The sequence below is a fragment of the Microtus oregoni genome, unplaced genomic scaffold (assembly GCF_018167655.1).
Source record: "Microtus oregoni isolate MIOR12 unplaced genomic scaffold, Mior012 000014F_ref0000157, whole genome shotgun sequence".
NCBI lineage: Eukaryota > Metazoa > Chordata > Mammalia > Rodentia > Cricetidae > Microtus > Microtus oregoni.
In genome coordinates, this window is record NW_024543073.1 from 51,106,305 (window position 1) to 51,124,269 (window position 17,965).

The following is a 17,965-nucleotide window of genomic DNA, read 5'->3' on the forward strand; positions in this document are numbered from 1 at the left end:
GACAGGAAGGTTAGGTTTGAAGCTAGCCAGGGCTATATAGTGAGACCTCCTTCAAACGAGAGAGACAGAGACAGAGAGACACAGAGAGAGAGAGAGACCATCTCTTGTTTCTGTTTGGTTAGTTGGTTGGTTTTTTTGTTTGTTTGTTTCAAGACAGGTTTCTCTGTAGCTTTGGAGCCTGTCCTGGAACTCACTCTGTAGACCAGGCTGGCCTTGAGCTCACAGAGATCCACCTGCCTCTGCCTCCAGAGTGCTGGGATTAAATGCTTGGTTGTTTGCTTGCTTTTGAGACAGGGGCTCGTTGCTCACGTAGCCCAGACTAGTCTCAAACTAGCCAAGGATGACCATGGACTCCTGATCCTCTTGCTTCTGCCACAGCTGGTTTATCCTAGTCATGTTTTAAATCAAACATGGGTGCATGTCCCGTCTCCAACTCCTCTTAGCCCTGTACCTCTGCAATGACCCAGTTTCCTTAGCTGTTAAATGAAGGTGGTGATAGTGAAGGAATCCAGTGGCATCTGGGTACTTAGTTTCAGGAACCCACAGACACCAGAATCAGCAAATGCCCAGAGCCCTACAGAATGACCTAGTATATCTGTAGCCTTCAGGCCACCTCCAATGGGGTCTTGGACTCACAGTAGCCTAGTGCCTTAGGTAGTTGTGTATTGCTAGGGAAGGACAGAAAAATGTCTGTGAACGTTGGGTACAGATGTTGTTGGGTTTGTTTGTTTCTTTCTTTTTTATTCTTTGGGAGCCTGCCACCCAACTGCCAAATAAATACATGGAGACTTATTCTTACTTATGAATGCCTGGCCTTAGCATGGTTTGTTTCTTGCCAGCTTTCCTAATTTAAACTAACCCATTTATCTCCTTTTGTATTTTGCCTCTGGGCTTTTTACCTTTCTTTATTCTATATGCCTTTCTCCCCTTTTTCCTCCATGGCTGACAGAGTGGCTGGCTGTGTGGCTGGCCCCTTCTGTTCCCTGGCTTCTTCTGTTCCCTGGATTTCTCCTTCTATTTATTCTCTCTGCCTGGCAGCCCCACCTATCCCTCTCCTGCCTAGCTATTGGCCGTTCAGCTCTTTATTAGACCAATCAAATGTTTTAGACAGGCAAATAACATAGCCTTACAGATTAAACAAATGCAACATAAAAGAATGCAACACATCTTAAACTAATATTCCATATAGATGCACTTTTGTCTCAGTGTTTCTGGGCTGTGTTGGGGTCAATCCATGGAAGCAGAACCAGTCCCTGTGGGGAGCAGACCACCTGTTCACAGGGCTGCTGAGGATTCAGTAAGACACCCAGGCTGAGCCGGTCAGAGTAGCACCTCACGTCAGTAGGCATGTGTTTATTTACCAGGCATCTGGCAAAAACAGGACACATGCTCTGTGCCATGCGCAGTGGTCGTACACACTGAGAATGTGGCAGATCCCTGCTGCTGGCTAGGAGAGACAAGCTCCACCACCAAGAGCAAAGAAGGAAAATAAGCAAGACCAGGCATCCTGAAACACCTTGTCTCAGCACTGGGGCAGTAAAACGGGAGGATCGGGAGTGGGAGGCCAGCCTGGGCTACACAGCGAGACTGTCTCAAACACAGAAGTAGGGAAGAGAAAAGGCAAGGTGGCAGGGGACAGCTAGGGTCAGCTGAACAGCTAAGGTCTCTCTGAACAAACAAATCTGAACACAGACATAAAGGAAGTGAAAGGGGAGCTCTGGGGTTGCTGAGTGGGAGAGAGGTTGAGAGAGGGGAAAGAGCAAGTGCAGAGGTCCTGGAACTGGTGTCCCTGGCAGGCCAGGCTGAGCAGGGCCAGAAGCCTGAGGTTAGCCTATGCTGTTACATTAGTCCAGTTGTAGTTATAACATGGTATCCAAGGCTGACTACTGACGGGAAGAGGTAAACATCAGCGGTTACTAAGTGTCTCTTACTTTCTTCCTGCTGTGATGAAAGCAACCTAAGAGGCAAAGGTTTTGTTTTGGCTCCACACAGCTCCAAAGTGATAGAGCCGGTCAGGGTGGGTAGACATGGCAGTGGGAGGTGGAGGTATGATGGCAGGAGCAGTAGGCTGGCTGGTTGCATGACATTCACACTCAGCGGACAAGCAGAACCAGAACAAGATGTGGTGCTTGGCTGTAAGCCGGAAGACCCGCCCCCAGTGACTTGCTTCCTCCAAGCAACCTTCCCAAACACCAAACACCAACTGGGGTCTGGGGGCTCAAATGTTTCACGTCTGACCACAGAACTAAGGTTCAAGGTCATGGCTCCAAAGGAACTCAGCCTAGAGAAGACTCTAGGTCTGTGCTGGACGTGGTGGAGCTTGGATTTAATAGATATCATCAGACAAGGAAGTGAAATGGGCGAAGAACAGGCTTACCCTGACAGCTGACTTGTGCAAAGAGCTCGTACGTCCCTTCCAAGGACACACATCCTGTAACTTAAGGACCTGCCCTGTCCCCAAAGCGCTGTTCCACAGTGTGGAGTCCACCTATGCCTAAATTACATCCAAACTACTTCTGCTGCCGATTATACCCTCTGCTAGGTGGGGCCAGGATTTAGAAAGCAGCTGAGCTGCCTGGATCAGGTTGGACTGGACCATTGGCCGGGGGCAGTGAGTGTGGCCAGGGTCCGTCCTTGATGGTCAATCTGGAAAGCCCTTCAGGAAGGACCTTAACTCTGCTTTTCTCCTCAGAAGAGGTGATCCTTGCAGAAGACGAAACCGACGTGGAGCAGAGACACCCTTTTGATGGTAACTGCTCTGAGCCCAGCATGAAGACGGGTCCCAGGGGAGTGGGGTTAGCTGGGGCTGGGCACGGGTGACTGGTTCTAGCCGGTATAAGTAGGCCATGCCAGGAAGAGATGTGAGACTGGGCTGTGCATGGAGGTTTGAGTTATTGAGGAATGGGCCTCTGGGAGGAATTTTAGAACCTCGTGGGGAGCAGGGGGAGGTTCATTCCTGACTTGCCCTTTTCTCCTTTAACCGTGTGTCCACAGTGTTGCTCTTCTGTAAAGTGCACATAATAGGGCTGGTGAGATGATTCAGTGGATGAAGATGTCTGTGTGCAAGCTTAGTGGCCTGAGTTCCATCACCAGAACCCACATGGCAGAAGCAGAGAAAGAAGTGTGTGCACACATTCATGCACACAAGCTAACACATACACATACACACACACATACGTGCGCACACACATACGTGCGCACACACCAGTGTTACTAATAATGAGGAAGAATCCCATCTCCGGGCTAGACTGACAGAGCACATGCATAAAGTTCTGGGATTCGTCTGCAGCACTGCCAAGAAAGGGAGGGGGGGAGATGACTGCCCACCCCCACTGTCCCTGAAAAATGTGGTCCACTCCAACCAACCAGATCCCTGCAGCTCAGTTGCTTCCTAAATCCCAGCCCCGCCCAGCAGTGGGTGCAGTAGGAGCAGGGAAAAGCAGTGGAAGACAGATAGGAAGTACAGTGCAGTGTTACAGGTGTATAAAAATGTCCTACTATTTGGGGGAGTTTGGAGAGATGAATCCTCAGTTAAGAGCACTTGCTGCTCTTCCAGAGGATCCAGGTTCCCCTCCCAGTGCCCACATGACAGCTCACGCCTGTCTCTCCAACTCCAGAGGGTCTGACCCCTCTTCTGGCCACTCGTGTGCACAAATACACATGCACTTGATTTCTTTTTCAATCTTTTTTTTTTCTTTTGTTTTTTCAAGACTGGGTTTCTCTGTAACTATAGAGCCTGTCCTGGAATTAGCTCTTGTAGACCAGGCTGGCTTTGAGCCTGCAGAGATCTGCCTGCCTGCCTCTGCCTCCCTAGTGCTGGGATTAAAGGCATGCACCACCACCACCCGTCTTAAATCTTTTCTTTTTTTTTTTTTTTTTTTTGATTTTTCGAGACAGGGTTTCTCCGTAGCTTTTGGTTCCTGTCCTGGAACTAGCTCTTGTAGACCAGGCTGGCCTCGAACTCACAGAGATCCGCCTGCCTCTGCCTCCCGAGTGCTGGGATTAAAGGCGTGCGCCACCACCGCCCAGCTAAATCTTTTCTTAAAAACCACTATTTTGTGCAGCAACAACAAAAAAACAATTAGGAAAAAAATTTAAATAGCAAAATGACAAAAAGAAATTAAGAATCATAGATCTTTTACTTGGGAGTAGAAAGTGATTCTCTCTGGAGTGTTTCGAGTCTCCTTTAGAGTGTACATCTGCTGGAGAGCCTTGGGGAGCAAGCCTTGGCACGGGACAGTTGTCCCAGCCCCAGCCAGTGCAGCACATGTGTGCTAGGTTAAGGGTGGACTATACCTCCTGTCCCAGAACTTCTAGGACGTGAACCCTGCTCTGAATATTCAAATGGACCAGAGCCAGCATTGTGATGCACACCTGTGATCTCAGTGCTCCAGAGGCAGAAGCAGGTGAATTTCTGTGTGTGCCAGGGCAGCCAGGGCTATGTAGTGACACCCTGTCTCAGAAAACAAACAGGACTGGAGAGATGGCCGAGAGGTTAAGAGTGCCGGCTGCTCTTCCAGAGGACCTGGGTTTACTTTCTCAGCACCCACATGGTGGACCACAACATTCTTAACTCCAGTCTCAAGGAATGAGATGCCTTCTTCTGCCCTCTGTGTGCGCTGTACACATGTGCTACACAGACATACACTCAGGCAAAACACCCAGGCACATAAAATAATAATTGCTAATTAAAATAAATAATAAAAACTGGCCAGGTTGAAAACAGTGTTTCTGAGCCTGGACTTCGGACTATAACTGAACAGTACTAGACTCCTGTCTGGACTCCCTGCCTTCCCCAGTGGCAGCTTGCACGTGGATGCAGTGGGCATGCTGTGGATCAGTGGGCATGGCAGCACGCTGTGTCTGCTGCCACCCTGGCATGAAAGGGTAATGCCGTCTTCTCTCGCCATGTTTCCCTTGTTGGAGCTCTGCGGAGAGCTACCCTGAAGAAAAGCAAGACGGACCTGCTCAACCCTGAGGAGGCCGAGGACCAGCTGGGTGACATTGCGTCTGTGGGTAAGTCCCTATCTCTGTGCCAGACACTGTCCATCACCCAGAAATGGGAGGCCGAGCCCTAGGCTGGGCGGCTGGATATGCCAGTGTTCTGGAAGTCACATTATGATGAAAATACCGACGACCCCCCCCCATTCTGCTTTGTTTTTTTTTTTTGGTTTTGTTTCTCATACCTGGTTGGATCTTGTCTCGTAATATTATTGTAGTCTCCCAACTAAAGGAGCCCCACGAATCTCTTTACTGTAGGTTAAGTCCAAACTTTACTCATTTACTCCTAGTTACCTTGGCTAAACCCATTACAGCTGAGTGTCCCTACTCCAGAATACTCTGCATAGCGGGACGTGGTGGGCACACCTGTGATCTCCGCATGCTCAGGCAGAGGCAGCTGAATCTGTGAGTCAGAGCCTGGTCTGCCTAACAAGTTCCTGGCCAGCTGGACTACGCAGTGAGACCCTGTTTCAAAAACAAATACACGTGACAAAACAAAACCCTCCGTACCCAAACTGTTTCAGATTCCGGGCATTTCCAGACTTGGGAATATTTCCATATTGATGTGTCATGTCTTAGTCGTTGAACCAACGTCTAGAACAACATTGATTTGTTTCTCATACACAGAGCCTAAAGGTAATTTTAGGCCCCTTTAAAAAGGCTTTTGTATTACCAGGGATGGAGGTGCATGCGCTTAATCCCATGACATAGATCTCTGTGAATTCCAAGATAACAAGAGTTGCATGGTGTGACTCTGTCTGAAAATAGTATAATAACAACAATGTTGTGGGCAGGCAAGATGGCTCAGCAGGTAGAGGTGCTTGCCACTAAGCTCGAGGACCTGAGTTCGATACCCGGAATCAACATGGAAAAAGGAGAGAACCATCTCAAGTTGTCCTCAGACACTCACGGCACTTGACACAGAGACACACAATGAATAAGTCACATTGTATTTTGGAACACAATTTTGTACAGGAAATAATGTTGATGTGTGATTTTTTTTTTTTTTATTATCTTGTTGTGTATGGTGTGCTGGGAGAGGACCCACATGCCACAGTGCTGTTTCGGAGGCAAGAGGACAGCTCTCTGGAATTCCAGAGCACTTTAGCGGTCTTGCCAGCGCCGTCGTGGACTTTTCCACACGTGGCGTTGTAAGGTCGCATTTGTATCTTTAGATTAGGAATGTCAGTCTGGGGTCACTGAGTTGGGGATATGGTGCTGGGTTCCCCATATCCCCATGAAGCAGAATTCCCACCCACATGAAAGTCTCCACCCAATGAGAACACACATTAAAAAGAGATTTGGGGCTGGGGATGGCTCAGTCCATAAAATGCTTGCCTTGAAAGCAGGGACAACCCCAGAACCCACATCAAGCCGGACAGAGTAGAACACTTGTAATCCCAGCGCTGGTGACAGCAGACTCGCTGGCCAGCCAGTCTCGCCTAATGGCTGGGTCCAGGCCAGTGGGAGACCAGATCTCAGAGGAGGTGCAGGGTTCCTGAGGATGCTCCCTCAGGCTCTCCTCTGGGCTCCACACAGATGTCACCCACACAGAGACAAACATGCACAGAGAGCATGCAAACACATACACACACCAGACACATTCGCACAGACAAAGGGAGTTCCAGGACGGATCAGCAAAGGCTTGCTGCCAAGCCTGACCTGAGTTTGATCCCCAGGATCCACATGGAGGGTCCCCTAACTTCACATGCGCACTGTGGCCCATATGTTACAGTAAGTTAATTAATTTACTAATGCAAATTTTAAAAATTTAAAACACACACTGGAAAAAAAATTCTATTCCGAGAGAATAACGGAGCTGTAGAGATGAAGCCCGGGCTTGGCCCACCCTGACACAGTAGAGCGTGGTCAAGGAAGGGTTCTCAGAGATGACATTGAGTGAGCGCTGAAGGCTCGCTGCAAAGGTGTCTCTCAGCAGTGCCACTGGCGAGTGTAGTGACCGAACTTCAAAGGCACTGGGGATGTTTGGGGGTGCGATGGGGAGGGACTCGTGCATACACACCCTTCTAATCTCAGCCGTAGCACCATTTCTCTGGAACTCTGGGCCCCAAGGGTGGCTCTACCAGATGACACCTCCTCCTTGCTGGGTTCTCTGAGGAAGGACCCTGCTGTGCACATCCATTGTCCCACACCGATTGGCGATGGGCCTGCTCCTGGGGATAATTACAGGAACAAAGAGAGGAATGACTGACTCCCAGCTCCCCACTCCCTAGGCCATTGCGCTTGAATAACAGGACGCTCATTCATAAACTTGTCCAAGACAGATCGTCACCGGCCCCCACCTGCTGTTGTGCAGTCCCTTACCCAGTTAGGGTGCTTTGTAATGCTATTTTAAAGCTTGTTTTCGATGTCTGGCCCGAACACACTTTTGTTTGTAATGACTGTTATTTCTGTTTCCATTTGTGGGCCCACCTGCTCCTGTCCTTTGAGAAGGTGTTGATTGCAATGTCTGATTTGTTTCATGCTTTCAGTCAGTTGGCCTTAAGATCTGTCTGCCTGTCTGTCTTTCCTTCTTCCTCCTCCTCCTAATTTTATTTATTTATTTATTTATTTATTTATTGCCATACGTGGTCTCTTTGTGTAACCCTGAATAACCTGGGTCTCACAAAGGTCTAAATGCCTCTGCCTCCCAGGTTCTGGAATTTAAGGTGTGAGCCACCAGGTCTGGATTTCCCTTTTTATTATTATTATTACTATATTTGTTAGGGAATGGAGAGAATTAAGAGCACTGACTGCTCTTGCAGAGGGCCATGGTTCAATTCCCAGCGCCCACATGGCAGCTCACAACCATCTGTATGTCCAGGGAAATCTGACATCTTCTTCTGACCTCCCTCAGCTACGTATGGTGCTCTTACATACATGCAGACAAAATGCTCATACACGTCATGTAAAAATAAGTCTGTCCAGATCTAGTGGTGCACGCCTTTAATCCCAGCACTCAGGAGGCATAGGCAGGTGGATGTCTATGAGTATGAGGCCAGCCTGGTCTACCTAGAGTTCCAGGTCAGCCAAGGCTACATGGAAAGACCTTGTCTCAAAAATATTTGGTATAGTATGTGTGTTCATGTGCATGTGTAGACATGCATGTCAGCATACACGTGTGGAAGCCAGAAGACAGCTTTTGGAAGTAGGTTCTGTCTTTCTCTCATGTGGGTCCTAGAGCGCCAACTCCAGTCATCTGGCCTCATGGCGAGAACCTTTACCTGCTGAGCCATCTTGCAGGCCCCACTCTTTGCTTTGCACGATCTTAGTAGGCAAGCATTTTGGTGATGTAACGGCGTAAACGAATGCAGACAGATTGTAAAAATATATATAGCTTTAATGGCGAAATAGACTTACAGAACCACCATTCCCGCGGAGACCAGGAAAGCAGAAAGAGAGGGCTGGGAGCACGCTCGCCAAATTTATAGGCAGACATTAGCCCAAGGTGAACACGCCCCCCAAGGGGTGGGACTTATCCCTACATCTCCCCTTTTTGTCTAAATAAGAGAGAACCAAACCAAATACAACTATATACAATAACAACAAATAATAAATATAGCAAACAATATTGAGAACAAAAGCTTTGCTAAACATTCTATCTCAAGGAGTCCAAATAATGTAGAGAGTAACTACAATTATATAATCTTCAACTCCGTCAAAGATCTGAGAAGGGAATAAACACTACTCAGCAAACGAGATATATCCAAAATATGCAACGATTGACAGAGACAACTGACTACCTGGGCAATCACCCAAAGTCTCCTTTGCAATGTTGAGTCAACCAATTTTGGCTAAGGCCTAACATAACTGACATACCATTATTAAAGGCAAGGAACTTTTCAAAACTATCATACCCTGTCTTGGCAGGATATGACAGTCCTGTTTTATCCATTGATGTATCTCTGTCAGTGGTTGAGGTATGGGCATTTCTTTGCCAAAAGGCCAGTTCTGCCAAATAGAAAGGCTCCAGATGGAGTGTCTTTGGTGCTCAACATTCTCTCGGGAATAGAGCGGTGTTGCCAGGAGCAATTGTGTCTCACTATCACGAAACTCTGAGTTAGATTAAAGGCCATTTTCTACAGCTCTTTGAAGAGGTTGAAGATTATCTATACTGAGCATAACTCTATATATCTAGAGAACCTGATTAGTCTAATTATAAATGACAAACTTAGATGACTATTTATCTACATAATTCTCAATATCTATCTAACTTAAAGACTAAGACAATGAACAACTGTGTAACAAATGAGGATAATGACCTCCAAATATAAACACTGTACAAATATACATTGCAATATGGTAAATATATATCAATACACAAACATATAAGTATCTTAATCAGAGGTAGAAATGTACACTGCAATATGGTAAATATATACAATATATATATATCAATACAATATATGTCAATACATAAAAATGTTTTAAACAGACATAGAAACATGCATGCATACAATAGTCAATATAATTTAACTTTGTATCAATATACAAGAATCGATACCAATATATTTGTCTAAAAGCAGTAACTCACAATTATAAATCTATTATCCTATCATTCCCTCTTTTTTTTTTTTTCAAAATGATCCCTGAGCTTATAAAATTCCTCCCCCAACCTCCCAACCCCTAAATGATGTCCCTAAACCCAGGGGAAAACTTTACTGGGAGAGGGGACGTCATCCTCTAAAATTACTTCCAGCTGTCATGGGGGCAACGTTCTTTCTGGGGGATTTTGTGAAAGTAAAATGATGGTTAAATTTCAAGATCAATGTCTTTTAAAATTGCAAATAGTCTCTGAGTATTTTGTGGAGGTCTGGCCAGAATGTTGTACAAGATGTGCACCATTTCAGCTAACCAAGTTGGGATCGTCTTGTGCAGCTGGTACCCAAAACAGGTCTTGTAGTAGCGCTATCAATATCATGACGTCATATCAACCAGGTAGAGTTGTTGTTGTGGGGCCCCATCTTCTTCCTGGAAACTTCAAATGTCACTTCAGGAAAAACTCATTGTTCATTGTGAAAAACTTAAACATTAATCATATAGACATATATAGACATACATATATATATTCAATGAAAGGCATGATAGATATATTCAATGAAAAGTATGATAAATATGAAGAAAAGCAAAGATGTTTTCTAAACTCATATTTCTTTCTGTCCCATATCATGGCTCCTGACATGAGACAGAAACTCCAGAAACTCTGGGTTTTTCTCTTACTAACAGGCTTGGAATTGGAGAGGGACTGAGCCAGAGTCCAACTTCAAAACCAGCTCTATATATTTATAAAGAAATGTTTAATAAGACATATATATAAAAATTAATACTTACAAAATGTGTCCATCCATCAGTAATTAAATATTCAGGGTCCCTCAATTTCTTTGAAGATGAGTATTTTCCTATGGAGATAAGAAAAGAACCCTGCCTCCAACCTATCTGTATTTCTTACCATCGGTATGTTCGCCATCCTTATGGAAGAACTGTTATTTATCTTTCCAAATGGCTTCTCTTCTTCAAACCGAACCTTTATTAATTTTGATGGTATCCACAATTTTTCCTCACCTGTGGAGATAAGAGCAAAACCCCTTCCCCAACGTAGCACATCTCCTGGCTTCCATTGTGAGGTCAGCACATCCTTGAAATAAACTGGTTGATTTAGTTCAGTAGACTTTTCCATTATCCAATGTCTTTCTGCAGCCGTTGTTCCCTTCTCATTAGCGCTGAGAAAATTCAAGGTTAACAAAGCATTATGTAACCTATTTCTGGGGGTCTATTCCACCCCTTTCTGTTTGTTCAACATATCCTTTATAGTTCGATTTGATCTTTCTATGACTGCTTGACCTGTAGGATTGTATGGTATACCTGTAACATGCTTGATATTGTAATAATCAAAAAACTGTTTCATTTTCCTAGAAACATAAGCAGGACCATTATCCGTCTTTATTTGTGTAGGTATACCCATGATAGCCATGACTTCTAATAAATGAGTGATTACTGAATCAGCTTTTTCTGAACTTAAAGCAGTTGCCCACTGAAAGCCTGAATAAGTGTCAATGGTGTGATGAACATATTTTAATTTGCCAAATTCTGCAAAGTGGAACACATCCATCTGCCAGATTTCATTCCTTTGGATGCCCTTTGGATTAGCCCCTGCAGGCAGTGGCGTTTGGTTATAGAAAGAGCAAGTAGGGCATTTCTTTACAATCTCCTTAGCTTGTTGCCATGTAATTGAAAACTCTTTCTTCAAACCTTTGCTATTAACATGATGTTTTTTGTGAAATTCAGAGGCTTGTAGCACACTATCAATCAATAATGGATCAATTTCTGCATTACCTTGTGCTAGAGGACCTGGCAGACCCGTATGGGATCGGATGTGTGTTATGTACATAGGGCAAAGCCTGTTCCTGATCAAATCTTGAACCTGGAGAAACAATGAGGTTAGTTCAGTATCATCAGGTATAAATTCAGCAGTTTCAATATGTAAAATAACTCTTTCTGAGTATTGTGAATCTGTAACTATATTAATAGGTTCTTTAAAATCCCTTAGCACCATAAGAATGGCATATAATTCTGCCTTCTGGACAGAATTATACGGACTTTGTTCCACCTTACCCAAGTCTTCTGATTTGTAACCTGCCTTCCCTGATTTATTGGCATCAGTATAGAATGTACGGGCTCCAGTTATTGGAGCATCACGGATGATTCGAGGAAGAATCCAAGAAGTTCTCTTTATGAAGTTAAGCCTCTTGCTTTTTGGATAGTTGTTATTAATGTCTCCCAAAAAATTAGCACGAGCTCTTTGCCATGGTTCATTGTCTTCCCCTAATTTCTTTAGTTCATCAGCAGTGAAAGGCACTATAATTTCTGCTGGGTCTATGCCTGCTAGTTGACGAAGTCTCAGCTTGCCTTTTATAATTAACTCAGAGACTTTTTCCACATAAGTTTTCAGTTTCTTACTTGGTTTATGTGGTAAAAAGATCCATTCCAAAATAATATCATCTCTCTGCATTAAAATTCCTGTAGGAGAAATTTTTGATGGTAGTATGACGAGAATACAATCGAGCTCTGGATTCACCCTGTCCACACGTGCCTGTTGTAATTTTTCCTCAATCATTGTCAGTTCCTTTTCTGCTTCAGCTGTTAATTCTCTGGACCGTTTAAATCTTTATCACCATCCAAGGTTTTGTTCAAATGAATTATTAGATCAGGTGTTATTCCGATAGCTGGTCGTAGACTGGAAATGTCTCCTAACAGTCTTTGGAAGTCATTTAGAGTCCGTAGGCGATCTCTCCTAATTTGTGCTTTTTGTGTCTTAATTTTATAACCTAAATAATTAACAGAATCTCCCTTCTGAATCTTTTCAGGAGCGATTTGCAATCCTCATTTAGGTAAAAGTACCTTTATTTCTTCAAACAGTCTGTTCAAGGTATCCATGTTTGAATCGGATAACAAAATGTCGTCCATGTAATGGTATACTATAGATTTGGGAAATTTCTTGCGTATTATTTGCAATGGTTGGTTCACAAAATATTGGCACAGGGAGGGGCTATTTAACATACCCTGGGGGAGAACGGTCCAGTGGTACCTCCTCGAAGGTTGAGAATTGTTATAAGTAGGCACTGTGAAGGCAAATTTTTCTCTATCTTCTTTTTGCAAAGGTATAGTGAAAAAACAATCCTTTAAATCAATAACTATAAGAGGCCATCCTTTTGGTAATAAAGAGGGCAAAGGAATTCCAGATTGCAGAAGGCCCATAGGTTGAATAATCTTGTTGATGGCCCTGAGATCTGTCACCATTCTCCATTTACCTGATTTTTTCTTAACCACAAATACAGGAGAATTCCAAGGGCTGGTAGATTCTTCTATATGTCCAGCATCTAATTGTTCTTGTACCAGCTGTTCTAAAGCCTGTAACTTTTCCTCAGCTAAAGGCCATTGCTTTGTCCATATCGGTTTCTGAGTCAACCATTTTAGAGGCAAGGCTGTTGGTATCTCTTAAGGGACATGAATTGCTTGTTCTTGTACAGCCCGAATGGCCGGTTTTCTCCGTTTGTAATATTTTTTAATATTATTCTCAGAAATATAGGCTCTAGAAGTAGCAGGAATGTTAATTTCGGTATTCCATTGTTGTAATAGGTCACGACCCCATAAATTCATTGCGATATTGGCTACATATGGCTTTAATTTTCCTGTTTGTCCCTCTGGCCCTATACATTCAACCCATCTCGTGCTCTGCCTTACTCGAGATAGGGTTCCAATTCCCAGGAGCTGAACATTTACATTCTGAAGAGGCCAATACGGATGCCAAGATTCTGGGGTAATGATACTTACATCAGCACCTGTGTCCAGCAGGCCAGTAATAAAAATGCCATTTACACACACTCTCAGTTTAGGTCTTTGATCATTTATAGAAGTTTGCCAAAACACACGTAACTTATCTTTCTGATCATTATTGCTTGTAACAGTAGGCATGTGGCTTCCTAATTGTCCTGACAAGGCACGTTCTCTGCAGAAACTGGAAATGACTGAACCATGTTTGCCATGGGGGCCTGTGAGGCCCCCCCCCCTCACGTTTCCCGACTGTATCAGGTTGCCTTGTCTATCTCCTGTAGACCTGCATTCATTCGTCCAATGTCTGCCTTTTCCACATCTTCTACATAAACCTGAAGGCTGAGTCCTATTTCTGTTATTTCTAGAAGATGCATTATTATTATTATTATTTCTGAAAGATGCATTATTATTATTATTATTATTTCTGAAAATCCGTTGTCTACAATTCCTTTTCATATGACCCATTTTGCCACAATTAAAACATTTGGTATTCTGGTGTCTCCTTTTAGCATTGGAAATTGCTTCTTCTACCCATGCTTCAGTGCCATAATCAAATGTATCAACATTGAGTGTATGCAAGACCCATTCTTCCAAGGGCGCTGATCTGAGCTTTAAAGGGCCCAAAATCCTTTTGCATTCCACATTTGCATTTTCATAAGCCAAAGACTCAATCATTATACGTCTTGCTTCTGGGTCAGATATCCCTATTTGTACAGCCTTAGTTAATCTTTGTAAAAAGTCACTAAAGGGTTCTCTCTGACCCTGTTTAACTCTGACAAATGATTCCATTCTCTGTCCTGGGTCTTGTACCCTGTCCCAAGCCCTTAAGGCTGCTGTAGTACACATGGAGAGTGTGTTTTCATCCAAATTAGCTTGTTCCTGAGGGTCAGAAAAGAGCCCTTCACCTAGAATTTTATCTAGGGAAATGTCAATTCCCTTCTCTTTTTCCTGCTGTTCTAAAAGTCTAGCCTCTTGCCTGAATAAGCATTTCCATTTCAATTGCGGTCCACTCTCAAGTACCGCAGAGCTCAGCTGGAGCCAGTCCGAGGGGGTTGCTCTGCTTGTCGTGGCCCAAGATCTTAGCATCTCTTTCACAAAAGAGGCTTGCATCCTAAAAGTCATGACAGCCTGTTTTATTTCCTTGAGATCATTCATACGGACAGGCTCCCATGTATCCTCCTTGATGACCCTAGGGTTTCTGGAACCAATCACCGTCTCTGTTGTTATTACTGGAAAGGCAGGTAGAGCTGTAGGTAGAGCTTTGTGGAAATTGTCCCGGAAAGATTTACTCACAGATGTAGTTAAAATTTGCCTTTCTACCCTTTGCTCTTCTTCATCAGAATTTAGAAATTCCTCAATCTTTTCAATTCTATTCACCATTGCCTTCTGCAATGTCTGAATCTCCTGTCCAGAATTATGTTCCAAAGCCTTCATTGAGGATTCTAAAGTATGAAGTTTGTCCGTTAGAGATAACATCTCATCTTTGGACATAATTTTTATGGCATAAACCGTGCCTTCTTGTATTGACAATCTTTCCATCAATCTGTCATAAGCTTTAGACAAAATCCGATTGTCACATTCAGCAGTTTTGATTCTCTCAGTTAATGTTTCATTTCCTACAGAAAGGGACTGAAGCTTACAATCCAAATCAGCTGTTCCCTCTTCCATAGTAATGAATTTCTCCTTAATATCAGCCACTAATGTTTCAGTTCCTACAGAAAGGGACTGAAGCTTACGATTCAAATCAGCTGTTCCCTCTTCCATAGTAATGAATTTCTCCTTAATATCAACCACTAATGTTTCAGTTCCTACAGAAAGGGACTGAAGCTTAAGATCCAGATCAGCTGTTCCCTCTTCCATAGTAATGAATTTCTCCTTAACATCAGCCTGGAGAACTTCAAACTGATTCTCAATTGTTTTTAAGCATTCAATCTCTGCCTTAAGAATCCTGGATTCGTCTCGTAAAGACTTTATCATATTTCTATTATCAAACCATTTAGTGCCAATGAAAACTACGAATCCCAGAAGGATCCATAGATGTGGGGTGATAGACACCTCTTGTAAAATCTCCCACATGGTACAATTTAAAAAACTGTTAAATTCTTGAATACTAATGTGTTCAGACATTTTATTTATAAAAGAAAAATTTTTTACCTTCAATGATCAGTTCCTGCCAGTGGTGGTCTCTGTGTTTTTGGAGCCTGTCCTAGAACTAGCTCTGTAGACCAGGCTGGCCTCGAACTCACAGAGATCTGCCTGTCTCTGCCGCCCAAGTGCTGGGATTAAAGGCGTGCGCTACCACTGCCTGGCCGGCCTCAAACTCACAGAGATCCACCTGCCTCTACTTCCCAAGTGCTGGGATTAAAGTCGTGCACTACCGCTGCCTGGCCGGCCTCAAACTCACAGAGATCCGCCTGCCTCTGCTTCCCAAGTGCTGGGATTAAAGGCGTGCGCTACCACTGCCTGGCCGGCCTCAAACTCATAGAGATCCGCCTGCCTCTGCTTCCCAAGTGCTGGGATTAAAGGCGTGCGCTACCACTGCCTGGCCGGCCTCAAACTCACAGAGATCCGCCTGCCTTTGCCTCCCAAGTGCTGGTATCAAAGGCGTGGGCCACCACTGCCCGGCCAAGTCACTTTGTATCAGACCAAATCTGCCGCTGTGGCAGCTTTTGTTGCAAAACCGCAGGTACTTGAGCTTCTGCTAATTCAGGCAGTGGGGTTCCGCTGCAAACTTAGCCAAGGCAGGCAGAATGGGCCTGTGTGGCCGAGTATGTCTCGGACTCGGCACTGGGGCCGGAGTCATGAACTGAAAAACAGCACCCAGGAGGGTGCTGTGTTAGCTAGCGGGCTACCCGCTGGAGTGGGGGCAAAATAGCCCACGTTGGACGCCAAAATGTAACGGCGTAAACGAATGCAGACAGATTGTAAAAATATATATAGCTTTAATGGCAAAATAGACTTACAGAACCACCGTTCCTGCGGAGACCAGGAAAGCAGAAAGAGAGGGCTGGGAGCCAAATTTATAGGCAGACATTAGCCCAAGGCGAACACGCCCCCCAAGGGGCGGGACTTATCCCTACATGGTGATGTTGTTGTGTACTTGAGAGCCCAAGTTGAGACCTTGTGAGTTAGACGGATGCCCACTCTTAGCGAGCTTCTGGTCTTCCTCATCCTTCGTTCTGACAAACATGAAAAAGTGATCCAACCCCGTGCTGACGAGGATGAGGGAGACTGACACTCTGGACACTCCTTAGTGGAGGCATCAATCTGTAATGTTCCTGATTTATTCATGATATATCACTTGGCATTGTTTAATTATAGATTAATTGATTTAATAAGATCAATTCCTTGACTTACTGTTCATGCAGCTTTTATTTATTTGCTTACTTGGCTTTGCAAAGCTGAGGGCACAGCCCAGTGAGTGCCATAGGGGCCAGCTCCCCTACTCAGCTCCATCTCTGGCCCCTTTACCGACTGTTAGTTCTTCAGAAGTGACTTATTCTCTTGTGCAGGAGTGCTGCTTACTGGCTTGCTCCCTCTGGCTTGCTCTGCCTGCCCCCCCCCCCCCCCCCCGCACCCTGACCACCTGCCCACATCAGTCCCCCACAGGCTTGCCTACAGGCCGGTCTCACAGAGGTATTTTCTCAATTAAGATTCCCTCTTTCCAGATAGATCAAGGTTTGAGTCAAGTTGAAGCCACCCAGCACATCCCTCTAGGCCCCAACTCATAAAGTGTTCACCCCCTCCCATTTACGCTAGAGGCTGGAAACACGTAAGAGGCAAACCATAACAGTAATACACACGGTAACTGCTCAAGCTAGCCATGCTGCGGTGTAGACACGCTTCAGAACCACCTACAGAGGCTGCAGATGGCACAACAGGGAAGTTGCTCACTGCCCCTGTGAGACTCTGGTCGTTCCATTCCCAGCACCCATATAGAGCAGTTCACAACACCCTAGTTCCGGGGTACCTGACATCCTCTGCTGGTCTACGTGGATGGGTGCACACACACAAACCATCGTAGCAAGTAGTTTAAAAAGTCCGGTTATGCAATCCACCAGCTTATCGGCGATTCGTGTCTACTTGTATTAAATGTAATTGTTTTTTTTTATAAAGTAAGTTTTTTTTAATATTTATTTATTTATTATGTATACAATATTCTGTCTGTGTGTATGCTCAAAGGCCAGAAGAGGGCACCAGACCCCATTACAGATGGTTGTGAGCCACCATGTGGTTGCTGGGAATTGAACTCAGGACCTTTGGAAGAGCAGGCAATGCTCTTAACCTCTGAGCCATCTCTCCAGCCCCCTGTAATTGTTTTTATAAAAATAATTAATCATAAATGGTAGGGGCCATGACTCAGTAATAGAGTGTTCACCTACTGTGTTCACCTACTGTGTGTGACTGCTGTGTGCAAGACCCTGAGTTCCATTCTTGGCACTATCAAAAAAGTAAAGAAAGAAAGAAAATAGAGAGTATGGAGCACGAGAGAAAGGGGAAGCCTCTGTAGGTATAGGCTCCAATCGGTTATTACACTCGGGGCCTGGAGAGATACTCAGTGGGTTAAAACACCTAAGTCCAGTTCCCACACTCACATCCACTGGTGATGCTTGTCCTTTCCCGGCCTCATGAG

General features: G+C 44.6%; 1 protein-coding gene across 1 annotated transcript in view; it reads left to right on the forward strand.

The window, feature by feature from the left end:
• Cacna1a (calcium voltage-gated channel subunit alpha1 A) overlaps nt 1-17,965 on the forward strand; it is a gene marked incomplete at its 3' end in the record, with an annotated part of 258,667 nt that overhangs the window by 160,450 nt on the left and 80,252 nt on the right. Inside the window, exons 10-11 of the mRNA XM_041663340.1 lie at nt 2,693-2,749; nt 4,927-5,016. Of these exons, the coding sequence (XP_041519274.1) occupies nt 2,693-2,749; nt 4,927-5,016 (147 nt within the window). The remainder of the gene's footprint in view (nt 1-2,692; nt 2,750-4,926; nt 5,017-17,965) is intronic.